Below are 27245 nucleotides of genomic sequence, written 5' to 3' on the forward strand. Positions count from 1 at the left end.
ACAAATAGAACTTTTTCCAACAAGCTAACCTCCTCTCAATCTTCTCTATTATCCCATCCCATATCGTAACAGATTTGTGAGAACACCCAACATACTCTTTCATTTTTTTTTTTTTTTCATGTAATGACTTGATTGTCGGTTTATTCTTGAAGTTTTTATTTTACTTGTTTTTAAGGTGTGGCCTTTTTCTCTCTTCCACTAACATTTATTTTCTCCGTAAATTTGATGATAATTGGCTGAAAAACTATTAAACTGCATTCTTCTTTGAGGCAATTAGACATGCCTGTGACATTTTTTTTGGAAAGTACAAGCCGTCTAGTGCTATAGCAGATCTCTTTCCCCTCTAACAAAGTGAGTTTTGTGTTGGAAGGTTCCTGACTGGGACTCATTTTGAACAAAATCTAATTTAACCATCAATATTGGGGACATAGCCCTCCTGTAATATTACAAGAGGTTTATCTTTTTAATTGGTAATCGGACACTTGCATCCAAATGATATATCAAATTTTTCTCACTGTCCTCTTAAAACTGTTAACCTCCCTCTTAATCAGACATGACATAATATTTACAGCACATGTTGCCTAGAGATGGAGCTGAGTATTTGGAGTTGCACTCTGTGACTGACTTGACTTGAGTGTATAAAACTCGGTATATGTACTCTGCCGGGATGCCTGTTGCAGTCTTTACCTGAGAACCTGTATCAACAATTATGTTCTTGAGTGTCAATGTAACCGGGAGAAGACAACCTATTCCTTTACTCAAATTAGATTTCTGACCTTCATACCTGAAGCGTAATCTGTTCCAACTTTACCCAGGCTGAACTGTTTGAATCCCTGGAATTCTATTGTTGATTAATGGAGCCTCGCTAATCAATCTTCGTGGTCTGTTCAAGTCATTAGCTGGGCTCTTGGAATGGTCATGCTAGGTATGATGGTCTGGGGATCTTATGTAAGAATCTGACTTTAGTTTTGTCAAGGTTGTCCACTTTGGGTATGATGTCCATGAAAAATCTTAGCATGGCTAGGATGTATCCCGGCCTTGATATCCCAACGCAACTTTTTAGCTTTGAACAGGCCAAGAGAATTGACCTAAACCTAAGAGCTTTATTGCTATCAGGGACAGAATAGGCACTTGCCTTCATGTTCAATGCAAGAATTATGAAGTCTTGTGGGTGTCATGATTTGAGTGTGAACGAGGGCATTCCTGATTTAGTTTTTTTTGTACCTGCTCGTGATCCACAGTGATGTTTCTCATGCACAGTTTAGTTTTTCAAGCTCTATATCTTTTGTGCATCCTTTGGAGTCTTACATGCTGTTTTACAGCAAAGAGCTAGCTAATTTGCATCGACCAAAAGCTTTGTGGTATCCCCACGACAATAAGGTGGCCGTCAAAGAACAAGGGAAGTTGCCTACCAAAGGACCCATGAAAATTATAGTGAAGAGCTTGGGTGGCAAAGGATGCAAACTTCATGTGGATGCTGAGGAAATCATCTCTTCTGTTAAAGCAAAAGCTTCAAAAAAGCTAGGTTGTCATCTATCTTTTGGAATCATTATGTGCTCTATTTGTTCAATTTGTTATCAGCTTCTTTTTACTTTCCTATAGAATTTGCTTAACTTAATGTCTTAGGATGTCATTTCATATTTCTAAAGACACAAAGCTTACTACAGACAGTTTCTTTCTGTAGATTTCAAGCAATCCGAAGTGGTAAAGTTATTTTACTTGGGAAAGGAGCTCGATGACCTTAGTTCTCTTGCTTCCCAAAATGTCAAAGCGAACTCTTTGATTCATCTTGTTCGTACAAAAGTACATTTGTTGCCAAGGGCACATAAGTTGCCTGGCGAGAAAAAATCTTTACGGCCTCCCGGGGCATTCAAGAAGAAATCCGAACTCTCTGCGAAAGATGGTCATGTCTTCCTAATGGAGTAAGCGAGTTGATTTTTTTTTTCTTACGCCCACCTTGTCCCCCTCGCTCAACCTGAGGAGGGCTTACTTGCCTGATGGTTGCTTTATCATACATCTTTATATTCTTACTTATACCTTCTTGTTTTGTTGTATGGTGTCTATGTCATGGCGGCAGTGACCAGTTTGAATTAACGTATGCGTTGTACTTTGCCTCTGAAATGTGTTTTGGGAGGTTATAATTATGCATTTTTTCTGAAATGTCAGTTCTTGCTCTATTTTATATTTTTAGGTTTACCTGGGTTTATTTGTTATCTAGTTAGAATTGTTGCTTCAATCTATATTTTTGCTTTCTCGTGTTTGATGCTTTATGGTGCATGGAGGTGATACCATGCTGGGCCTTTTCTTTTGGAGATTCTCAAGTTTATTGCCCTGAAGATTCAACAGAATAGTAAGTGTTGTTATCTCTGCAGGTATTGTGAGGAAAGACCTTTACTGTTGAGCAATGTTGGGATGGGTGCAAGACTTTGCACTTATTATCAGAAGTCTGCCCCAGATGATCAAACTGGCTCTGCGTTGCGCAATGGAAATGGAAGCGACAGCTTGGGGCATGTCATTGCACTAGATCCTGCTGATAAATCCCCTTTCCTTGGAGATATAAAACCTGGTTATAGCCAGTCATCTCTTGAAACAAACATGTATAGAGCACCCGTATTTCCCCACAAGGTGCCGTCAACTGACTATCTGTTGGTTCGTTCTGCAAAGGGAAAACTTTCCATCAGGCGCATAGACCGGATTGATGTTGTTGGACAACAGGTTTGCTATGGCAGTAGTCTTCCTGCATGTATCCCTCAAATACTTCATATTTGGCTTTTTCTTGTCTATTACCACTTTCCATTCGCTATCTCTTTCATCAGCATAGCACCGAAGTTTCTTTTGCAAAAGAGCTCTATTAACAACCTTCTAATACCCATACAGCAGCCTAGGCCAGTTCGCTAAATGGAATTTCTAACTCCTCCTTATCCCCTTGATAACTCCCTTGGTAGGTTGGATAGAGTGCTTTTTTTTTTTTTTCAAGAAATCAATTTTAGTCTGTGTCCCTTGGACAAATACAATCACTTCCATTTAGCCAGTATACACTACCAAATTGTTTTTGCTTTAAAACGACCCCCCAAAGGGTGCCTAACACGTCATAGGAAGTGAAGACACCCTACATCCCAGAATACAAGAGAGGCTATCTAGCTCCTCCGCATTATCAACAAGTAGTGATTCAGATTTAGCCAAGTTAATCTTCAATCAGAAACTGCTTTAAAACAAAGGAATGTGCAACGCAAGGAGCTATAAATCCTCAGTTATTGCCACCCTATATTTTAGTGTATCATTCTTGTAAATAAAAGACGAGGCATAAGAACCCCCTCAATGCGTTTCCCCACGAAGAAACCTAATAAAAACCTCTGTCCATCAATGCTTAGACCATTCTGTTAGGGGTTTTCATTACAATTGCAAACAACATTGGAAACAAAGGCTGTCTCTGTCGCAGTCTACACGAGTTATAAAAGAACTTGTGGGAGTGCTATTCACCAAGATTGAAAAGCGCACTGTGGAGATGTACTGTGCAAGTTAGACTGAAAGGAGGCATATGATCATCTGGATCGAAAGTCTTACTGTATAATTTGAGGAAATGTGCCTTGGAGAGATCTTCTAGTCCAGCACCACCTTCAATCTATCAGCAACGACTTTTGCAATGATCTTGTAGAATTCTCTCAAAAGACTTCTAGGTCTAGAGTCTTTGGGTCCCTTCTTGGGGACAAGGTCTATAAGTGCTGCGTGCAGAATTTTGAAAATCTTTTCATAGCGTGAGGATCTTGGAAAGAGAAATGATTTGTACAAGTTCTAATAGACAAGTCCCGCATAGGCCCTTTGTAAAAAGTGGACCCCATCATCAAAAAATGTAAAAGAACTTTTTCTTTTTGAGTGGGACTCACATTTTTACAAAAGGCCTGCACGAGACTTGTCTATTTGGGCTTGTACCTAGCATTACTCTCTTGGAAAACCTCATGCAAGTTTCTTTCAGTAACTCCCAACAAGCTTAAAATAACCATGGAGAAAACATCAGGTCTTAGGGGCTCTATCTCCACTCATTGATTTTACTACCTTGTCTAGAACTTTTTTTTACATGGGCCATAGCTGTAGACTTTAATGGCCTCGGTTTTTATGACTCTCGTCTCTATTGCTTCCACATAGATAGGGCGTACCATTGTATATTTTCTTGTGTACTTGGGCTATGCCTATCATTATTAATAAAATCGTTTACTTATAAAAAAATGTTACTACCTCCTCAATCTCATTTTTCCACAAACATCCATTACAACCAATTTGCCTCCATTCCCCAATGTCTCGAAAACTTAGCCCTCAACTTAGGTCTCCAACTAAAATGTTCAGTGTACAACCTCTTGTAAAATTGTCCTATATGATTATTGATCTCTTTCTGGCTGGATACTTCTATGTCCTTCACATTCATAGAGCCTATAGAATTGTTTTGTCATTGTGAATTCTTCACTTGATGGAAATACTTTGTACTCCTATCATCCTCTCTCAACCTCAATGTCCTTGAATTTTGTCTTCAAAAAACCCTGAGGAGTAGCTCAGCTGGTCCGGCCTTAGGTTTGCTCCCCAATGGTCACTAGTTCGAGTCCCCTTAAGGCCATTGGAGGTTTACCTGGTCGTTAATTTTAGGGCCCTATGGGATTAGTCGTGGTGCGCGCAAGCTAGCCCGGACACCCACGGTTATAAAAAAAAAAAAAAAAAAAAAAAAAAAAATTGTCTTCAGAAAATCTCTTCCTAGAGGGTAAGCCTTGCCACCCCACTACTAATGAACTCCTCCATCAACTTGTCTTCAACATCTAATATATTAAACAACTCATATTACTCAAATTGGGGCAAGGCAAGAAGGGGATTTTGTTTCGCAAACAAGGGATGGGGCAATGGTTCTGCCTCACTTGGGTGTGGGGTGGAGGCAGGTGGTTATTATTTGGCAGAGAAGGGGAATACACCCTAGACTTATCCTGTTACCGTTAATCATTGAGAAGCCAAGATAGACTGTTGCTACTTTAGGTTTCATCTGAACCCGCCACTTTCATTCTATCAGATCTTCATTTGTATTGACTAAAGCTTTTCCAGTTTCAAGATTAACTGATCTGGTTTAGTTGATTTTCTCTGCAGGAACCGCTCATGGAGGTGATGTCTCCTGGATCCAAGGCCCTTCAGACTTACATGATAAACAGGCTATTGGTGTACATGGCCCGTGAGTTTCGTACTGCTGAAAAGGGTCATTTGCTCCCCTGCATCCGTGCAGATGAGTTACCTGGACAGTTTCCATACATATCCGAAACCATTATTCGGAAGAAATTGAAGGAGCATGCTAATTTACAGGTATCATACATTTTTCAGATTTTTTATTTGGGTTTTATATGGACTGTAGCACTAATATCCGTGTGCTGCTTTATCATTAGATTCATTTTGTTCTACATGGTTGTTATTTTGTTTATATTCTCTACTCACCTAAATTATTCAAATGCATATGGACCATTCCAGAAGGGACCAAATGGTCAGTGGATTTGGGTTAAGAAGCGCAATTTTCGCATTTGGTCGGAGGATGAATTGAAAGAGAAAGTGAAACCTGAAGATGTGAGTTATACTATATCTCTCTCTCTCTTTTTTTTTTTTTTTAAATTTATTTGATAAGGTAAATTTTATTGATACGAATGATTCTTATGAGTTATACTATATTTCATTTGGCTTTTCTTATTTATTAATGAACAAAGGCCTTAGAATGGGTTTCATCCTTCTTAGAAAACATCTTTAGAACTGCTCAAAGTGGGTGTTTGGACCTGTGATTCATCACTTGCATAATTGTTCTAGTGACAGTTTTGGAATCTAATGTGTTTTAAATAAACCATACACAGTTGTATACATCAAGAGACTGTTGTCATTTTACACAGGATAAGTGGAACATTAGTCCTATGCATTCCTCCGATAGTAATCTATATTAGTTCATTGACTTTGTCCACTTCATTTTACACAAGATCAGCTTCTGCTTGGCAGTTGTTTGTTTTGATTATTTTTAGAATAAAGCTCCTGACATTTGTTTCTAAACTTTTTTATGCTTAGGTTTGTGCCTATGAAAGCATGCAAGCTGGTATCTACCGGCTCAAACATCTGGGAATATCAGGGGTATTGCCTACTTCTATTTCATCTGCAATGAGTCGGCTCCCTTATGAAGCTATAATTCTGGCTGCTGCATCACACATTGAGAGGGAGCTCCAGATAACTCCATGGAACTTGAGTAGCAATTTTTTTACCTGTGTAATTCAGGTAAAATATGTACCTGATTTTGTGATGTTGGTATGCCATCTCTACTTATTATGTGTTGGAAGCAGGCGGTGCTACTTATTATGCTTCTTTTTTTATATTTGACCCTCAAAAGACACCAACACAATGGCTAACTATTTTAACATTCATCTTGTTGAAGTTGACGTGATGTATAATGTGCTGCTAATAGAGTTTGTGATGTGTTAGCTGAAAAAAAAAATCTAGAAGATTGTAGGTAGATTAATTACAGAATCCATATGGTCTCTGGGCAGACTTTTTTTACATCCCATCTTGGCCTTTGAAATTCGATTGTCTCACCGATTCCTCTTGCCTCCAGGAGATGAAATGGGTTTTATTTTATTTTATAAGTGAAAATTTATTAATACGAATAGGTGGAGCCAAGTACGCTGGATGTATATAAAAGAACACCTAATTGGGGTACAGAAAAAGATACAAGGAAAAAAAGAACATAAAGCCCATCTAGAAAAAAGATCCTAACCAAGTCCAAGCCCAAAGACGCGCCTACCCCAAGCTCTCACCAAACCACCACCTGTGCTCCAATGCCTATCCCACCAAACCAGGTTTTGCCCATACACCAAGCCGTTGTAAAATCCCCAACACACTCCTCAATACTTGTAAACTCCGAAGGAGCCTACTAGAAATATACAATTGGTTCTGTCTTCCCTCTGATCCTCCCCCGACTTGGATTACCTCCCTTAGCGTCATAGTTGATTGCCCAAGTAAGATGCTTTAACTCTCTGCTCTTCTTAGATCTTTATTTTGTTCCAAGTACATGACCCGCCTCTATTGCAGTGAGTAGTGCTGTGGATTGATCCTCTAATCCTCCTCATGTAATCCCTACACATTGTTGTATCTCGTTTACCTTTTTCAAAACCCAATCCGATGATGAATACGCTTCTCCTTTTGACAACTTGTATGCTAGGGTCCTTTGTGTTGAGGTTCAATTTTTTGTCAGGTTGGTTGATGCTTGTTACTTTATTTGAGAGGTGAAATCCTAGTTTAGCTGCTTTATGAGGGACTTCTTATTTTTTTTATATGAAAAAAAAAATAAAGGAAAAAGCCCCACACTGATTTTACTCTTATTCCTGACTCAGCATGGAAATAAGTTCTTTTTATTTACTTCATGTGTACTTGGACTATGCCTATCTAGTATCAATAGAATTTCTTTTACTTATAATATATTTCGGATTAACTTTGATAAGAATGATGTTTCTGGTGTTTTGCACTGCACTAAACTTAGTCTTTTTCGGGAAATAAGTTCTTGCTCCCTTTTCTTTTTGGCACTCTAAATATGCAAGAAATTGTTTCTTTGGGCGAGAAAGGGTGCCACTATTTCATTGTGAACCATCACAGTTTGATCTGAAAAGGGAGGGAATTAATCTACTTCAGTTGTGGTAGAGTCTTAAACTTAAATGATTATCGTGCTTTGCATGAAAACATATTTTAAGTTTTAGAGTATAAGCATGCACTTGGTGCTCGATTCTTTTAGATTATTTGTTATGAAATTTAGATGGGAGCAGTGCAAGGGCTGAAATTGTGACGTCAATATTTTTGTGTTGACGATAATGTATTATTGCATGAAAATCATATAAAAGTTGGAAACCCAGGTATTATGTGTAAGTTGGATATGGAAAAGGCGTATGACCATGTTAACTGGAACTTCCTCCTATATCTATTGGGTAGGTGTGGTTTTGGTGAAAGGTGGAGGTCTTGGATTAGGTGGTGTATCTCTACGGTACGGTTCTCTGTATTGATTAATGGTAGCCCTAGGGTTTCTTTTAGAGTTCTCGTGGTTTGAGGCAAGATGATCCGTTATTTCCTTTACTTTTTGTTATTGTGATGGAGGCACTAAGCAGGATGATCTCGGCTTTGTTGGCTAATGGTTTTGTTAGGGGTTTCCAAATTGGTTCTCCAAGCAGGGGTATTACTACTATCTCTCACTTGCTGTTCGCAGATGATACGCTTATTATGTGCGAAGCTGATCGGGACCAGTTGCGGGTTGTGAAGGCGTGTCTACTGTGTTTTGAAGCAGTGTCTGGTCTAAAAGTGAACTATGATAAATCTGAGTTGGTGCTGACTGGAGAGGTTCAGAATATTAGGGAGTTGGCTGACACGTTGGGTTGTAAGATAGCGTCTCTTCCTATGACTTACCTGGGATTACCTTTGGTATAGCTCCTAGGGCACGCTCGATTTGGGATACAATAATTGAAAAAATAGATGGGAAACTGGCAAGGTGGAAGAGAATGTACTTGTCGAAAGGGGGTCGGATTACTTTGATTAAAAGCACACTTTCTAATCTACCCACTTATTTCTTATCCTTATTCCCTATTCCGGCAAGTGTGGCGGGTCATCTCGAGAAGTTACAGAGAGATTTTCTGTGGGGTGGAATAGGAGAAGAGTTTAAATTTCATCTTGTCAAATGGGAGCAGGTGTGCCGTCCTATCTCTAGTGGCGGTTTGGGCATCAGAAATTTGCGGTTGTTTAATCGGGCATTACTTGGTAAATGGATATGGCGATATATCAAGGAACCAGAAGCCCTATGGAGAATTGTGATCGAAAATAAATATGGTGGTTTAGGGGAGGGTTGGTGTACTAGAGAAGTTAGAGGGGCCCATGGAAGGGGGCTATGGAAGTACATTAGAAAAGGATGGGAGGTCTTTCATCGACACACTAGGTTTCAGGTGGGTACAGGTGCCAGGATCAGATTTTGGAAGGATGCATGGTGTGGTAACAGTGCTCTCCAAGAGTTGTTTCCTATTCTATTCCTGATAGCAAGTGCCAAAGATGCTACAGTGGCGGAGGTTATGGGAATTTCAGGAGGGGTATTCACTAGAATATCAATTTCAACCGAGCGGCACATGATTGGGAGATGGAGATTTTTGCAGATTTTTATAGTTTTCTGTATTCTTATCGTCCAAATATCCAGCATGAAGATAGTTTGTGGTGGGTTCCTGCAGGGAAAGGGGTTTTCACTGTTCGATCCTTTTATAAGGTCCCTGCACAAGTGCCAGAGGCACAGTTTCCCTGGAGAAGGCTCTGGCGACACAAGGCCCCTTTCAAAGCTTCTTTCTTTGTGTGGACAGCGGCATTAGGCAAGATTCTTACTACAGATAATTTGAGAAAGAGGAGGATAATCATCGTAGACGGGTGTTGTATGTGTAAAGGAGGGGGTGAGTTAGTGAACCATTTACTCTTATATTGTGAGGTAGCCAGGACGCTCTGGAATGAGGTGTTTAAAAGGATGGATCTAGCATGGGTTATGCCGGAATCCGTGGTGGATATATTGGCGTGTTGGACATCTATCCGAGGTGTGCACTAGATCAAAGTGATTTGGAAGATGATTCCTATTTGTATGATGTGGTGCTTGTGGCAGGAGCGAAATGAGAGGACGTTTGAAGACAAGGAGAGATCGATGGAGGAGCTAAAAGTTTTCTTTTTTAGGACTCTTTGTACTTGGGCCATTGCTGTGGACTTTAATGGCATGGATCTTCATGATTTCTTAGTTTCTAACGTGCCTTCGTAAATAGGGCATACTTTTTTGTAACTGGCAGTTGTTGCCCATTCTTGTTAATAATACTTATTTTACTTATAAAAAAAAAAATCATATATAAATTTTAGGTGGAGGTTTTATGGTTCTCTATCATTCAAATCCTCCTGATGGGTAAGTGGTTCTGCTCCTCACATTATTGGCTGAAGTTTAAATCCCCTAACTAAACTGGCACTTAGGGTGAGAGAGAACTTTGGTGTCCAAGGTTTATGTATGTCCTGGCACAATAGAGGATGTAATTGGTTAGCATGTGGATAGGGCTTATTCTTGTATATGAAAAAGGAACCAGGCCCACGCAATTAAGGTTTTATTGTTTTTAAATGAATTTCGTTCTTTTTTCCTTTTATCTGTTGTAGGGCAAAGAAAATATTGAGCGTTTAGAAATTACTGGAGTTGGTGATCCTTCTGGTCGTGGCCTAGGCTTTAGCTATGTTCGTACTGCTACAAAGGCACCAATGCCAAGTGCAATGATGAAGAAGAAAGCAGCTGCTGGTCGAGGAGGCCCAACTGTTACCGGAACAGATGCTGATCTTCGTAGATTGAGCATGGAGGCTGCACGAGAGGTATGTCACTTACTGAATCATTTGCTGCTCAGCTCGTTAAGCTTTTCCATAAAGGGTGCCCTTGTTTTCTCAAAATTTGTTAAAGTTCTGAAAAATAATAAATGATGCACTTGCTATATTATCCATGTGTCGGTCACATTTATGTACTCCAATATCCAACTTTATTTGTAGACACCATACCTATGGTTAGTACTACATCACACGATCCACAAACATTACCTCACCACTTTCTCCAAAATGATCTCCAACCAGGTTAAAGTGTAATGGACTGTACTACTCTTAAGTCTCACCGATCTTTAGACTATATGATGTTTTAGTAGTCTAAATTTCAGGATAATGTATTTTCTATTTTAGAAGTCTAAAGATCGGTGAGACTTTTTTTTTATAAGACCTTTGGACCACTAGAAGCTCACTAGCGTCTATTTGTACAGAATCCGAAGTTACCAAAATATCATTGTATACTATGAACCATGTAAAATGAAACAAGCAATATACTAAAAGATTGGTGGAGGGGTTGTATTAAGGAATGACCTCTTAGCAAAACATAGGCATCTTCAAGGCCTTGTATTTTGCACTAAGCATTGGATTTTATTTATTTTGAATCTACCTACTATATATATTAAAACCCTTGCAAAGCACTTATTTGATCGAACAACCCTTACAAAACCACGTCATTTAATTTCCTATCCACGCGGTGTTTCCCATTTTAGGGATATCACACAACTGTTGCCATCTTTTTCTCGTTTCTAAAACCCAAGTAATGGTAAAGAACAATAGTTTTTCCTGCTCTTGTATTGATAAGAGGAACATGCTGGTATGACCAAGTTCTTGCAATCTAAAAGTTGAGTAATAGTTGTGGCATTCATACTTGTAATTTCTCTATGCTATATTAATTTCCAGGTTCTTTTGAAGTTCGATGTTTGTGAGGAAGAGATTGCAAAACTGACTAGGTGGCATCGAATTGCTATGATACGCAAGCTTTCTAGCGAGCAAGCTGCATCTGGGGTACAGATTGATCCCACAACAATCAGCAAATATGCACGTGGCCAGCGAATGTCCTTTCTTCAATTGCAGCAGCAGACAAGAGAGAAATGTCAGGAAATTTGGGATCGACAAGCTCAGAGTCTTTCTGCCTTAGATCATGATAATGAGAGTGACTCTGAGGGAAATAGTGATTTGGATTCCTTTGCTGGGGATTTAGAGAATCTTCTTGATGCAGAGGAATGTGAAGAAGAAGTAGGGAACCATGAATCCAAGTATGACAAAGCAGATGGTGTTAAGGGGCTTAAAATGAGAAGGCGCCCATCCTTAGCTCAGGCAGAAGAGGAAATGGAAGATGAGGCAGCTGAAGCAGCTGAATTATGCAGGTTACTCATGGATGGTACGTATATTTTAGTCCCACTAAAGGAGGAACAGTGATTTAGGCTTCGTTTGGTTCCTAAACTCTTCTCAACTCATCATTACAACTTTCTCAAATTCCAATACAAAATATAATAAACATTTCAACTTTTTCAAATCCCAAAATAATAATAATACTAAAAAATAATATTCTAACAATATTTTATCATCTCGACTCAACTCAACTCAGTTCAACATCCAAACGCAGCCTGTCTCTCCTTATTTACTTTAGAGGAGCTTTTATGAACATCTGTGAGTAAACCCTTTTGCTTTTCTGAGCTTTTGCAATCATGGTAAATCTACTGGACCAAGAAAATTGAATGGGAGGAATATATTCATTCTTGGGCTTTTTTTCCCTGAGCCAGTGGCATTGGTTATGCCTTTCTTACGTGTATCAAGAATCTCAATGCAGTATTTAAGTTCTTTTTTTTAATGCAAGAAATGGATACTGGTCTTTACCAAAAATTCACTCTAATTGTGCAACTTTGTGGCATGTCTCTAGTGATTTTTTTGTTTTTTGTTTTTGTTTTTGTAAGTAAGAGTAAATTTACTGATATGAATGAAATAGGCATACCTCATTTACACAGGAAGTATAGAAAAGAACACCTAAATACATTTTAACTAGTGATTGTTGTTATTGCATCAAAACTCTACATGTGATACATGTTTTACCTTTATTTTTTATTTTTTATTTATTTTCCTGCAGACAATGATGGTGTGAGGAGGAAGAAGAAAAAGACAGGAGTTGTAAGGGAGGAAGAAGGCTTGGCTTTGGGCTCACAACCAAGTTTTAGTTTTGAGAATACAGATCGGATCAAGAAAATCATTGGTACCACCCAACCCGATGGTTCCTATACTTCAAAGGAGAATTTAATTAAAGATATAAAGGAGGTAAGAATACACATTATAGTTTAGCTTTTGGTGCATATTCATTTTAAATCATCTGTTTTACTCTAATATGAAGGTGTTGTATTTCTTGTAAACCTCTGCATGTTAAGTTAGATTTGATGATGATAGATAGTTCTGTGTTTTGGTGGCAGGCTGAAAATGTTCTAATGAAAAGAAGCAAGTATGGAAAGGTGAAAGCAACGAAAAAGAATGATATCACAAATGTAGGTCTAGTCAGTAAGAAACTTAAAATATCGGGAGATAAAGTCAAGGCAAGTGACCTCATCTATCTTCATTTTTTTTTTAATCTTTGCTGTCATACATTAAAGTCTTGCCTTGCTGGAAAAACTCTACTTAAGAGAATCTTTTGAAGACATATCAACCTGTACCAAAGGTGCATGAGGATCCTCATTTTTTTTTTTTTTTAATCTTTGGTGTCATACATTATATTTGTGTTTGTAGTTATCTCTTGCTTTTAGTTGTCTAGAAATATGCGATCAATAAAATCTTATTTAACGATAAAAAAAAATTATGTGGAAATATGATTGTTAGGTCCAACATAGTGTTGATAATAAAAAATAACAATGCGGGGGGAAAGTTTAATATTAGTAACCCCAAGGGGTTGACTCAAGTGGTAAAGGTCTTGGGCTTGGAGGTATGCTCCCCTAGGTCTAAGGTTCAAATCCCTTAGGTGTAAACAATCTCTAGGGGCCATCGAACTGGGGGATTTTTCCCTTGAATTGCCCGAGGTGCATTTGCGGAAAACTCATTGCCGAGGGCCTGTGCACACCCGGGATTAGTTGGGGCACTGTTTCGAACACCCGGTGCCAATAAAAAAAAAAAAAAAAGTTTAATATTAGGTTTGTCAGGAATTTTTTAACAAATAGGTAGACAACATATGGCATAATTTGTGACAGGATAGAATGGCAGAGAGGTATATATGTGTCCAATCCCGATTGGCTAATGAAGATCCATGGATGTCCTCTGAGTGGATGGAAGATTCCAGATTTTTACAAAACTGCTTTGAATTTACAGGAGAGTGTGCATAATATTTGTTTGTACCGAGCATCTGTTATTGAGGACAATTTGATGTGCGACTGTAACCTGAAATTGCATGCTTATTTATGGGTGGTGGTCATAACATTTCCTTCCGTACTCCATCTCATGACCAAAACATCTTAATTTACTCTCCTGACTGAATTCAGGTCTTTAAGGAGAAGAAGTCAGCAAGAGAGAGTTTCGTGTGTGGGGCATGTGGTCAGGTGCGTAAATATCAAGTTATTTTATAGTTTTTATGATGTTTTAAAAAACTTTTTGTGTGATAGTTCACTTTTTGATGACCAGCTTGGACATATGAGGACAAACAAAAACTGCCCCAAGTATGGGGAGGATCTAGAAGCAAACCTTGAAACTGCTGATCATGAAAAGGCATCCATAAAGTTAAAATCTCTGGATCCCTCTAGTCAGTCTCAGCAGAAACCTCAGACAAAGAAGCTCATTGCAAAAAGTGCCACAAAAATTGCTGTGGTTGAAGCTCCGGAGGGCGAAAAATCTAGTTTGAAGGCAAAAGTTCTTCCGGTGAAGTTCAAATGTGGTTCCATCGACAAGCTTTCTGATAATCTCGCTGCAGAAGTGGCACTGAGTACAGACCAGCCAGTTGCTTCCAATTCTGAAACTGGGAAGTCCATTGTCAAGGTTAACAAAATAATAATTCCCGGCAAGATGAAACCTGACGATGTAGAGACTCCTAAGCCCTCTATTGTAATACGACCACCGACAAATACAGCTAAAGATCAGCCAGAATCTCACAAACGCTCTGTTGTGATACGGACACCAACAGAAACAGATAGGGAGCAACCTCAGAAGAAGATCATAATCAAGCGGCCTAAAGAGATTATTATTGATGTGGACCAGGTCAGTCAGGATGGAAGTACTGGCATTGAGTACAGGAAAACTAAAAGAATAGTTGAATTGTCCAATATTGAGAAGCATAGAAAGCAGGAGAATATTTATTTGGCCGAGGAATCGGCAAAAAGGAAAGCTAGAGAGGATAGAAGATGGCGGGAAGAACATGAGAAGCAGAGAAATGAAGATAGAATAAGAGAGGACAGGGCAAGAAGGCTTTATGAGGATGAAATGATGCTAGAACAAGGAAAGTTAGCTGAGATTAAAAGATATGAAGCAGCAATCAGAAGAGAGAGGGAGGAAGAAGAAAGACAGAAAGCAAAAAAGAAGAAAAAGAAGAAGAAAAGACCTGAAATAAAAGTGGAGTATTTAGAGGACCCCAGAACAAGAAGAAATGACAAAAGGATGCCAGAGAGAGACCGGAGCGTAAAAAGGAGGCCTGTTGTTGAGCTGGGAAGGGATGTTGCAGAGTTTGCCCCATCAACAAAGCGCCGTAGGGGAGGAGAGGTACTGTTCTCATTGATGCCTTTGTCTGTTAATTTCTTATGTGCATGCTTCTCTCTCATATGCCGCTTTTTTTTTATTACCAGTTATTGCAGTTCTTATATATGTGCTATACTCTCTCAACTCCTAGATGAAAAGTAGAGGGACAATGCTTTTCAATCGGGTGTGGATGCAATTTTTGTTCATCTTGCCTGTTGAAGAACATCTAGATAGCTTCAGGACTGAGACTCTTTTTGATGGAATTATTTTTAGATACTAACTTAATTATGAGTGACTCACCGCTACTGGGGTGGGCTTGGATGCTATTGAAATGGGTGATGAGGTGAACTCCAGCTTGACTGTGGCTGAGAGAGCAGGTTTAATGATCCTCTCTCCCTCCCACCGAAAAACATTTTAAGTATCCTTATGAGGGTTACAGCTTGCATTCTTTGTAAGACACCTTTTCTGGGTCTTATCTCTCAGTGTGCTGCAAAATAACTTTGACAAGAGCTCCAAAAGTACACCATCTATTTCACCACTGCAGTTAGCAGCCACCCTAAGTTGATAGGCTTTGCTAATTACTCTCGACAAATATCACCAAAGTTTCTTCACATTAACTCTCCTAATTTTTTGGAGTTCAAGACTGAAAAAAGCCATTTTTCCGAGCTGCTACTGGATGTAGGTATGGATCTGGGTTTGTTGGACGTGTCCATTAAAAAAAAGGGAAAAAAGGAAGAAGAAAGAATCAAAAGAAAGAAGAAAACGGATATCTAAGTTTATCAAACTGCAGTTTTATTTTTGGATCATGGGTTGAATAGTTAATGATGAAATCATTGATCAAACTCTTCTCACAGCCGTTTCTGGTGGACAACAATAATAATGACAATCACAGCAACAAAAGAATTATAAAAATAATAGAAATAATAATGGTATTTAGTTTTCATTAACGTTATACAGTTGATTTTGTTTTTGCATTCTTCTTGAATACTTATTTATGATAAATTTTTGATTATCTCACAGGTTGGTTTGGCAAACATCTTGGAGCGCGTAGTGGAGACCCTCAGAGAGAGGTACGAGGTGTCATATCTTTTCCTAAAACCAGTTTCCAAAAAGGAAGCTCCTGATTACCACGACATCATTAAGCGCCCCATGGACCTGGCCACAATCAAGGAGAAGGTGCGGAAGATGGAATACAAGAGCCGGGAGGATTTCCGGCATGATGTGTGGCAGATCACATACAATGCCCACAAATACAATGATGGGCGCAATCCAGGAATTCCTCCCCTTGCAGATCAGCTTTTGGAGCTTTGCGATTATTTATTAATTGAGAACGATGAAAGTTTGACCGAAGCTGAAGCTGGTATCGAGTACAGGGATTAGGTAATATTGATATTAACTCTTAGATTAGGTAATATTGAGTACAGGAATTATTTCCTGGAAGCCCCCACTTTGGTGGATCAATTTTTAGTGCCTGGGGGTTTTCATGGTTTGTAGATTACCATACCTCAATTGCATCGTTGGAAAGGATCTGAAAAGAGAGAATGAATTACTTCCCCTGTTCATATGTGTACATATATATAGGTTAGAACAGTTAATCAGCAGCAACATGAAAGAAGGCTTCAGAGTTGTATTATGGAAAATCAATTTGTTTGTGATGTACATCGAACCACTAACTCAAGAGATTCGGGCAGCTGTTTCCACTGTTAACTGTCACAGCTAGGGGAGTATTCTACCAAAGTAATTATGAGCAATCTAATATATCTGTTATATGCTTTTGGTCAGATAACAATATTTTTAATTTTGAAAAATCTCATATTATATATATATATATATATATATTACTCGGGGAAGGAAATTGGTTTGATTTAGAAAATTCATGCCTCGAAAGCAATCGGAGGTGGATTAAACTTGTGGCTGTTTATCATTTTTCTTTATTTAATGAAGTGATAACAACAAAATGAGAAAGAAACAGTCTCCACTTTAATCACAACAAAATGAGAAAGAAACAGTCTCCACTTTAATCCCCACACACAAGTGGATCAAGCACCACAGATATCCATGTATTACATTAGTATACCACCTTGCATTCCAGTGTCAACTCAACCAAATGATTATTCAAAACAAAACAAAACACAACCAAATGAAAAAAATAACCCAGAGGACTCTTACATCCATCACACCATGGAGATGGCTACTCGGTATATACCTCACACTCTCTCAAGTCTCAATCCCACCATTGGTGTACTGCAACTCCCTCATCCCTCAGCCTTCCATGCAAAGCCAAGCACTCCCAATAAGCCCTCTTGCCCTTATCTCTCACTCCACCCTTCCACCATTGATTCTTGCACTCCAAAAACAATTCATCCACCAAACAGATGCTCCTACTCTTTATCATCTCCTCCACCACTTCTGCTTCTGCCTTCATCACCACATACTCCTCTTCCTTCACATTCTTCATTAACCAATCTGAAACCTCCACGCCGGAAACCGCCACCCTGCTCAACCCTTCTTCAGGCACTGGCTGGTCAAGATTGTAAACCTCAAATTCTTGGTTCCTCTTTGGATAATTCTGCCGAAACCATTCAGTTACACCGATATTCTCTTCAGCCAAGCCCACACCAATGAAAACTCTTCGCTTATAATCTTCAAGAGTATCCCCCAACAAGTCAGACAGGAACCTGATTTTCTTCAAGTAATTGGTTGATTTCATTAAAGCCCTTCTCGGTGGCTCCAGCAATACATCTTCAAGGCTCTCTAACTTGGCCTTCTTGGCCTCCGACGCCATTTGGCAAAGGCGCCGCCTTGTGGAGGACTCCACCTGCTCATTGGACGGACCAACTTTCCTTAATGCCATAATGGTGGAATCATAGCGCCGAAGATAAACGATCCTATAATTAGATTGCTTTCGGAAACCGGTTTTGGGGTTATTGCTCAATGGAACAGCCACAATTCCACCAGTCTTCACAACACGGTCGACAAATTTAGTGTCCACGATACTGGATGTGAACACGAAATCAAATGCCTCTTCCGAGATCGAGTTTTGTCCCTTCAGATCAGAATCCATTACCACGTCGATCACGCCATTGTGAAAATGCTGCTGCAGATTATGAATCATTCTCGCGATGCCGGGGCACACAATGAGAGCCTTATCGTTCTTTCTCAATAGGCCTTCACTGGCCAAATCTCGGAAAACAGAAGTCAATAAATTGGAATTGATCGCATCAGATCCACTGTTAGCTTCAGACCGTTCTCTGATAATAGATACGACGTAAGGCAACGTGAGTATAACCAATGCCAAGAACACTGACCGAGAAAGAACGCGCAAAACCCGTGAATCGGGAAGCTGAATCACCATTAGGGTATCGGAATTGATACCCGTTCTTCCAACATTCAAGTGCTTCATTTTGTTTTCGGTCTTGGCTCCAAGCCCACGAGCCAATTCCATGACTTCCTTGACCTTTGTGCTCAAATTCTATAAACAGAAGACGTTCTCAGAAACTCGAAATCCGATCTATGTGAACAAGAGCTTGATTCTCCAATTGGGAGAACACCCAGGTGCAAAACGTTGAAGATTATGAGGAAAACAGTGGAAAGAAATGGACTCTAACGGGTGCAAAATCTGGATGCAGTGTGGTTACCACCCACGAGGGCCACACGGGTGCGTCGGATTCTATACCAAAGGAAAAACAGCTGCCTCATCCTCTCGACCTCCATGTCTTTTTTCATAAGCTGTGGTTATTCTTCACCAACCCAGATCAGTGGCGTTTTACATTTCAAATTTCACAAAGATGTCTAGTAATAGATCATCCAAAAGTCTGAAACCCAACCACTGTCACAGACCTGAGTAGGCGAAGAAATGGACGAGAAAAACGAGAAAGAGAGTGGGATTGTGGAAACTCGGAAAGTGTGTGTATAACTTTGATGGGTAGGTTGGATAGATAGGAAAAAGGAGAGGAATTTATTCGGAGAGAAGAGCGGCAAGGAAGTAGGAGATGAGTTGTGCGTTGTCGTTTGCCGAGGAAGGTGTTTGCTTTATTTAGGAGTTAGCATGACGCGTGCGATCAGGGTTTCAGTTCCGTGATTCCTTCGGAAATGGTAAAAAGATCAAAGATGTGAGGTGCAGACGAATAGCACTATCCTTTTGCTACTAATTATGGCGAGGGAATTGGTACTCTTATCCCTTGAACTAGTGATTTTCCATCGCATATCATCTATCCTATGTTTTTACGTGGGTATATGTTAAAAAATAAAAAATAAATAAATATATACATTTTTAAATGTGTAAGTTCTATCTATTTCTTTTGAAAAAAGTGATTAAATTCGATATTTACATGAAAAAATTATTATTATTATTATTTTTTACGGTAAATCCTATATTTTTTTCAAAAAAAATGTGTGAGACTTTTATATTTAAAGACTATATATAACATTAGTCTATAAAAATTGTATTTATCACTTTTCTTATTAGATAAGTTGTGCGGTATGGAGATACTCTTATATTTTCTATGGTGCTGGCATCCTCTTGATTTCTCACCAAAATTTGAGGGTTAATGGACCCATAATAATGAATGAATGAAAGGGCCATTTAAAGTCATAACATGCCTGTATTCAAGAATCACTTTATCTCATCTCATTTTATCATTATAATTTTTTCAAATTTTTATATAAAATATAATAAACAATTTAACTTTTTTTCTAATACCAAAATAATAATAATATTAAAAAATAATATTTTAACAATATTTTATTCAACTTTTAATTTTAATCTTAAACTATTTCATTTCATCTCACTATCAAAACCCCACCTAAATCAATCTGTCTAATGTTACATAAGTTTATTTAGATTGTGTTTAGATGTTGAAGTGATTTCAGATGATCTGAATTAATCTGTAAATAATAGTGAGTTAAGATACTTTATTAGATTTTATTGATCAATTGAAATGTATTTGAATATAAGAAGAATGGGATATGTTTTAATTTTTTTTTTATAAAAAATTAAAAAAAAATAATAAGTTCTGATTGATTTAAAATAGGTTGGGCCTCAGCACCCAAACATACCAAGTGAGAACAAGACCGATAGGGTACATAGAATCATAGATGCTCAGGTTAGGGTGTCTCATGTCCACATGGGTGCCCCCACTGTGTTCCGCCTATTTGTATCGATATAATGCAGCGTAGGGTGCTCAGGTCTATGGCTGTAAAAAAAAATCGGAAAACTGGTGAATCAGACCGATCTGGTATCGGTTCATATTTACCAAAATCAGTTGAAAAGTAGTCCGTTTCCATTTTAGTTTTTATAACATCGGTTTGAACTGAATCAAATTAGTACATATATATATTATTTTTAATTTTTTATGTTATATATAAAATGATTTTTTATATTATATTATATACTATATTGTTAATTATTATACTAATAAATTTTAAAATCTTATTATTTACGTATATTAATCTTATAATATAAAACCAATATAATATTTGATATAACATAAAATTAATTTTATAAATCTTAATATAACACTTGATTATGATATAATATAAATTAATCTTATAATTTTTAATATAACATTTGAATTTGATACAATATATAAATTTGAATTTTATAACATAATAATAATATAACATAAAATTAGAGATGTGGGGCAATCACTTGCTAAACTTTGTTTGGAATATGATTTTGTTTATCGTAAACTCGAAAAAATTGGACCGAAACTTATTTAGTGATGAATCGATATCGGTTTTTATATTTTTAAAATTAATAAATATCGATTTGATTCTAAATAATGTCCAAAACTGAATGGAACCGGACCGATTAAATTCCTACTCAGGTTGACCCTGCACCCCTTCTCTTATGCCCTTGTTGAGTAATGTTATACACCACATTTTCATCCTATTTTGATCATACTTAATAGTATGTATCACATTTATCACCATTACATGATAAAGAAATATGTAATAAATAATCATTTAATGTAATAAATGTATCGTATCTTACTTAGTCCTTTTCCGTTTATCCTTGAAAATAAATTATTGTTTACAGAAATTAGATATTGTATATGGTAGAAAGACTTTCATATTTTAATAGATAATGTATTGAAGTAAAAGAGGATGCTCGAGGTAAGGAGAAACCGTAGCCTATTGGTTTGGTATAAAAGAGTAAGAAGGGGTAAAACCTAGCTGGCTGTCGATTGAATTCCCAAAAGCGTGATCAGCCAAAAAAATATGGGAGTGGAGAAGGAAGTGTTAAGGCCCGGAACCGGTCCCAAACCTGTAGCCGGTCAGAACGTCACCGTTCACTGCACTGGTTACGGTTAGCTCCTCTCTATCTCTATCTGCGTCAAAAGCCCTAAATATAGAAAACGTAGGGAAAGAAAGCATACCCATATCTTAGATTCCAGATTTTGTAATATATTCTGTGATGAACAAAGTCATTCATTCATTCATTCGGCTTGGCTGGAGCGAGGTTTCCGTTATGATTCGGCTTTATTTGTAATGTAATTATGCGATTGATTTCTTGGACTAATGGGTCTTTCCTCGTGTAAGATTTTAGTAAATTAATTGCCGTGTTTTGGATATTAATGCTGTGATAAGATTGGGAGATGTTTCAATTCAGGAGAGGTATCATCATTTCGAATTCCTTTTTCAGTAGGTTGAAATGGCCGTTTGCTTCCTGAAACTTGGCTTTACGTTCAATTTGCGTCCATGGCCTTTCTTTTTCTTTTTTCTTTTTATCTTTTCTTTGAGCTTCCAGTTTATTCATTGTAGCAATATACTGTCTAGGGCTCCATCAGTTGTGAATTGTTCTCATGGTTGACTCGAGAATGATGGTATAATAGGACACTCACAATTGATCGATGGAGAGACAACTACATTTTAAGACGATCAACACGAAGTTCGAAACTTTTTGAACTTTTGGGAAGAAAATTGAAGCTCCACAGATGTTCAAGGACCAAAAATCAGCCTTTAAGTTGTCAGAGCCAAAGTTTTTCTCGACCATAATTTGTTCATTTCGTTTGCTTTTTTTTTTTTTTTCTCATTCCAATAGGACTACTGTTTCAATTGCATCCATCGGTTCCCCCTTCTTTCACCCCTTTGGTTGTGCAAATAATATGGTTAAAATGACATAGAGTTATGCCTTTCTGAGTTTTTTGTTTAATCTTTTGAAATGAACTCACCTAATTGGTAGAATAGAAGGGTGAGAGGTCTAGTGTAGTTTTTCATTTTGTGTCGCCCATTAATGTTCTTATTTGTCACAGGAAAAAATGGTGATCTCTCTCAAAAGTTTTGGAGGTGAGGATTGTGGTTTGTTCCTTGTTTGCCTGTTTCTACTATTTTCAGCTTGTCAGTGGATTGTGTTTTTTTTTTTTTTTCCTCTCTCTCTATGGGCTTGTATCTGATTTGGACAAGGAGTATTTATGTTTCATGTTTGTCTCATATAGCACAAAGGATCCTGGACAGAAGCCATTCAGCTTCAAAATCGGCCAAGGTTCTGTTATTAAAGGTACCTGTACGATTATGTTCTATATCTCTACCACATTGACGACAATCATTTAATGTTCCACGTAGAAGACAGAGAATGACCAAGTTAAATGGCTGATAATGATATTCTTCTTTTATATGGCCTACAAAGTTCATAGGTACTCAGTTCTTTGCTGAAAGTATATACCTGATACTCCGAATCCTCACTGTGTATCATCAACTTTGGTCATCTCTTTCCTCTTCTTTGATCAACTTTGATAAGTGGATCTGGTACTGTTTTTGGGCCAAGAGTTGGGAGCAACCAGGTTTATTTGTTTTGATGAGAAACTAATGTTCGAACATTGTAGGAAGTTACATATTCTCTGTAGGGAGCATGTTTCCGAGATCAATGATAGAAACACTTCTACATTGACCGTGTTGTGTGTGTGTGTGTGTGTAGAATATTTTTTGATCGGCAGATATAACGGATTAAATATATATATATATAATATATTATAGATAGTTTAAAGATATACAATATACAAGAATGGACTAAATATATATATATATAAATAATATTATAGACAGTTTAAAGATAATTCACTATAAATGCCAAATTATAGTACAATATAAAAAATATATATATATTTATACCTAACTCGTACAATCCATTGGACTTGAATCTGAGACAACCTGCTTTTTCCTTCATATCTTAACTTTGAGGAGTTGGTCTTTTTGGGATAGTGACTGCTTTGTATCGTTTCATGGGGTGTGGGTTTTGGGGTAATTTATTCTTTCATTTGGACCAATCTGTAGGATGGGATGAAGGCGTGCTGGGAATGCAAATGGGAGAAGTTGCTCGTCTGCGGGTAATACTCAACTTCTGTTCTACCTTTACTGTTTCAGACTGCTGTATTCTGTTCGTGTCAGATAGGATGTATATTATATTCAAGTTTGGCCATCTTGTATATTGTGATGACATATGGGGCAAATTTTTTGGTGCTTTCACTATGAGGCTTTACTAACTCCATTGGCATATTTCACTTGTTTGTTACACTGACTTTATTTGAACAATTTCAGCTTTTTACTTCCATATAGGTTGGTATTATATTGGCACCCCACACATTTTGTTGTAATCTTAGAAGACCAGAAAAAAGCATTTGGTTCATTTACTCTTTCTACAACTTTGCATGTTCTGCATATTTGTTGGATAATCTGTTAGGTTCTTGATCCTTTCTTAAATAATGCCCTAATTTGAATCTCTTGTCGCTGACTAGTCTCCACATCCTAAATTTCTTACTGTGCACTACCTTATGATCCGTTACTCTATCTCATCAAGATAATTGCTTTAAGGTTTTGAAAGCTCAGTCCCTTGTATGCCTTTTACTTTTTTTGGCCTGTGTTTTGTGAGCCATAAGTTGAAATGTTCCTTATCGAGCATCTTTGGTTCCTGTGATATTTTTTGTCAGTGCTCTCCGGATTATGCTTATGGTTCTAGTGGGTTTCCTGCTTGGGGTATACAGCCCAACTCCGTCCTAGTTTTTGAGATTGAAGTTCTGGGTGCAGAGTGACAACTCTCCAGGAACTTGGTAACTGTTGGTAAAACCACGTGGTTATATTCAGAATAACTTGCTTGGCAATGAACATGTACCAAGATTATGACATAGAGATTGTCTGCCAACTTTAGGAGCATGATATAAATGTTATGTTCCAGCTCTAGATGCTTATGTGAAGTTAATACTGGGGTTGCTTATGATTAATGCATTTTCTCTTGGTCTTCTCCATATATGATCCAAGGAATCTATTTTCACAATTTTTCTTTCATGATCCATTTCATAATGCATCATTTTCCCCGTTGTTTTTGTAATTATGATGACTGTGATACGATAGGAAGGGTGGAAATGATACGTTATGAAGAGATTGTGAAAGAAACATGGCGTCAGTATTTTTGCGAATTTCAACCACACATCCATTGCTTCTTTGCATTAATCGATTCATCCGCGTCAATGTTGGTGGCTAAATCCTCTCTTACATAAGATGTCGGGTGACTCCTAAATTTGTGGGACTGGTAAATAGTCTTATTCCAATTACTCCATTATCGAGAGGGTGCCGGGAAAAAAAGAAAATCTATATCGAGAATATGCCATAGTCAATATTAATATGATCGGATCTGTGATGGGCATGCATTGAATGACTCTGCTCGTGATGACAGCTGATTTGTACGTGGGGCAGACGATCAACTACATGGGTTGGAATTCGGCATTTGCATTGGCAAATCCGAGCCCCAATATGTGTGGTTATACGTCATGCATGCGGCTTTGTCAATGTTGAAATCTTGGGTTTTGACTCGGAATTCGCATTCCCAATGTATTACGGTCTTTCATAAGCCGGTTGAATTTATCTGACTTGATTCTCTTTTCCTGACATGTAGAGTAATTAACCAAATTAGGCGGATGAATCCATATACCTCATTCGAAACCCCCGCCTGTTCAACACCAACATAGACATCGTTGATCGTTCACCATTATGCATACCGTAATTTGATTGTGAGTTGTGAGCCGATCTGCCAAACGACCAAGAAAACTTGGTGACGTTAGCAGGCAGTTTGGAGAGTCTGATTGGACTTCAACTGGGTTTAATTGAAGTTTTGAATAGACGGGGAAAATAGGAACCCTTATAGCCATAATAATATTGTGTGGTTGTAAATATGGTTAGACGACTCAATCTCCTTGCGCCCAATATTGATTGACTATTGATGGTTTCGTTTGTGGAGCGTTGCAGGCTGTGTAGAATATATTGGGATTTGGGGGAACTGACCTTGTAAAACCAGCGTGGTGGACTGCTCACTTAGACATAGTCGTCCCATTAATATGGAGGCCCCAAGTGCGCTGTAACCTACCAAGTAGACGAAACTCGATCCTCCAAGTTGCTTTGAATATTATTGCTTGTATGTCATTTAGTCAAACACCTACGACTATAGGCTGGTCACAGTATGCCACCCCGGCCAAACAACTAACGATAAACTGAATCAGATAGGACCGCGTAAACGTGCCGGAAGATTCCTTTCTATTACCTCCGGCCGGCCTCATTTCTTTATGACTACCAAAGCTTACTATAAAATGGCTTCCCCTCTTGAGCTTTCTCCACACACTACCGATCTCACCCTCATCACTCGGTGTTCTTCTCTACTTCCTACCTAAAACCCACTTCTCAAACTCCTCTTTTAAAAGTGGAACTCAGAAATAATCAAAATTAACAAACACAAACATGAGTCTCAAAGGCTTTGTCGAGGGAGGCATAGCTTCAATCGTTGCTGGGGCTTCCACTCACCCTCTTGACCTAATCAAGGTACACATGCAGCTTCAGGGTGAACCCCACATCTCCAATCTTGCCTTTCAATCAGCCATTCGTCCCACTGTTGCCCTAAACTCCACCATCGGATATAATAATATTTCTCTGTTTCGTACATTACACGTTACCCAACCACCCTGCGTTGGATCCATCTCCATCGCAGCTCGGATAATCCAAACTGAAGGTCTTGCCGCTCTCTTTTCCGGTGTCTCCACAACCATCCTTCGCCAAACTCTCTACTCCACCACCCGCATGGGCCTTTACGATATTCTTAAGCGTAAATGGTCTGATTCTAATTCAAACTCATGTAATTTATCTCTCATGTGCAAGATAGCGGTTGGCCTATTGCTGGCGGTGTTGGTGCCACCGTCGGTAACCCTGCAGATGTGGCGATGGTTCGAATGCAAGCCGACAGATGCCTTCCAATCGACCAACGCCGGAACTACAAGAGTGTGGTTGATGCAATTAGTCAAATGTCAAAGCAAGAGGGTATTCCAAGCCTGTGGCGCGTCTCAGCTCTAACAGTGAACCGCGCGATGGTCGTGACGGCATCGCAGTTGGCGTCTTATGATCAGGTCAAGGAGATGATCTTGGAGAGGGATGTGATGAGAGATGGGATCGGGACCCATGTAACAGCGAGCTTCACAGCAGGGTTCGTGGTAGCTGTGGCCTCAAACCCAATCGACGTGATCAAAACAAGGGTGATGAACATGAAGGTGGAGCTAGGGATGGAGCCACCTTACTCAGGTGCATTGGATTGTGCCACGAAGACGGTGAGGGCAGAAGGGATCATGGCTTTGTATAAGGGTTTCATTCCTACCATCTCAAGGCAAGGCCCTTTCACAGTGGTGCTCTTTGTCACACTGGAACAGGTTCGAAAGCTATTCAAGGATTTATGATCCTTCCGATCAGATGGTGATCGAAGTTGAAATATTATTGCTATTAGAATCTAATTACGAGAACCAAAGATAGATACAAACTCTTGAGATTTATATAGAAAATATATGATGATTGTTGCGATTCTTCTTTTATTTATAGTGAAAATGGAATAAACAAAAACGAAATGATCAATATATATAGTTCGTTGGTAACATGATGATATATTAGAGCCTATAATTTTGGTAATTGAGCAAATCTCCAATGCTAGTTAGTTTATTACTTGGTCATGGTCTTAATGATGGTATGTTAACCTCCACATGATGTCTATAAAAATATAAAATGTAAAAACTGCCAACAGAAGAACAGGAAGGTAATAGATCTCCAAAACCGAAGTTGTAAAAAAAAAAAAAAACAATGAGCAATGATTTCAACGTTAACTAGATAACTGTTATAACTACAAATAAATTTTATAAAAATAAGTT

At 38.3% G+C, this 27245-nt stretch overlaps 3 protein-coding genes, 1 long non-coding RNA gene and 1 pseudogene across 9 annotated transcripts in view; 4 read left to right on the forward strand and 1 right to left on the reverse strand.

Moving 5' to 3' along the window:
• LOC121255350 (transcription initiation factor TFIID subunit 1) overlaps window positions 1-16842 on the forward strand; it is a 38446-nt gene extending 21604 nt beyond the window's left edge. For all 6 annotated transcript variants that reach the window (XM_041155618.1, XM_041155617.1, XM_041155615.1 and 3 more), the window contains 13 exons: window positions 1323-1525; window positions 1685-1922; window positions 2373-2715; window positions 5122-5331; window positions 5494-5586; window positions 6070-6273; window positions 10195-10401; window positions 11302-11782; window positions 12506-12690; window positions 12840-12959; window positions 13893-13949; window positions 14032-15099; window positions 16096-16842. In XM_041155618.1, the coding sequence (XP_041011552.1) occupies window positions 1323-1525; window positions 1685-1922; window positions 2373-2715; window positions 5122-5331; window positions 5494-5586; window positions 6070-6273; window positions 10195-10401; window positions 11302-11782; window positions 12506-12690; window positions 12840-12959; window positions 13893-13949; window positions 14032-15099; window positions 16096-16455 (3769 nt within the window). In that variant the 3' untranslated portion in view covers window positions 16456-16842. The remainder of the gene's footprint in view (window positions 1-1322; window positions 1526-1684; window positions 1923-2372; window positions 2716-5121; window positions 5332-5493; window positions 5587-6069; window positions 6274-10194; window positions 10402-11301; window positions 11783-12505; window positions 12691-12839; window positions 12960-13892; window positions 13950-14031; window positions 15100-16095) is intronic.
• LOC121255529 lies at window positions 2722-4224 on the forward strand. Its single transcript, XR_005938787.1, has 2 exons — window positions 2722-3711; window positions 3791-4224. It is a non-coding gene; the product is annotated as an uncharacterized LOC121255529 (long non-coding RNA).
• A 230-nt stretch (window positions 16843-17072) lies between the features above and the next one.
• Window positions 17073-19227, reverse strand: LOC121255428. The gene has a single exon (XM_041155733.1). It carries the CDS (start codon window positions 18518-18520, stop codon window positions 17300-17302), a length of 1221 nt encoding a protein of 406 aa, XP_041011667.1. The 5' UTR covers window positions 18521-19227; the 3' UTR covers window positions 17073-17299.
• Window positions 19228-21184: 1957 nt separating this feature from the next.
• Window positions 21185-24317, forward strand: LOC121255515 (peptidyl-prolyl cis-trans isomerase FKBP12). Its single transcript, XM_041155879.1, has 5 exons — window positions 21185-21385; window positions 22332-22365; window positions 22515-22576; window positions 23350-23402; window positions 24003-24317. Exons 1-5 carry the CDS (start codon window positions 21298-21300, stop codon window positions 24102-24104), a joined length of 339 nt encoding a protein of 112 aa, XP_041011813.1. The 5' UTR covers window positions 21185-21297; the 3' UTR covers window positions 24105-24317.
• A 787-nt stretch (window positions 24318-25104) lies between these two features.
• Window positions 25105-26793, forward strand: LOC121255457 (annotated as a pseudogene).
• The last annotated feature ends 452 nt before the right edge of the window (window positions 26794-27245 follow it).

The sequence above is a fragment of the Juglans microcarpa x Juglans regia genome, chromosome 3D (genome assembly GCF_004785595.1).
Source record: "Juglans microcarpa x Juglans regia isolate MS1-56 chromosome 3D, Jm3101_v1.0, whole genome shotgun sequence".
NCBI classification, from domain to species: Eukaryota; Viridiplantae; Streptophyta; class Magnoliopsida; order Fagales; family Juglandaceae; genus Juglans; species Juglans microcarpa x Juglans regia.

Coding starts and splice junctions, on each gene's coding strand:
- LOC121255428 (XM_041155733.1), bottom strand. CDS start 18,520: ATGGAATTGGCTCGTGGGCTTGGAGCCAAGACCGAAAACAAAATGAAG.
- LOC121255515 (XM_041155879.1), top strand. CDS start 21,298: ATGGGAGTGGAGAAGGAAGTGTTAAGGCCCGGAACCGGTCCCAAACCT. Junction 22,577..23,349: donor CCAAGGTTCTGTTATTAAAG/GTACCTGTACGA, acceptor ACCAATCTGTAG/GATGGGATGAAGGCGTGCTG. Junction 23,403..24,002: donor GAGAAGTTGCTCGTCTGCGG/GTAATACTCAAC, acceptor ATTTTTTGTCAG/TGCTCTCCGGATTATGCTTA.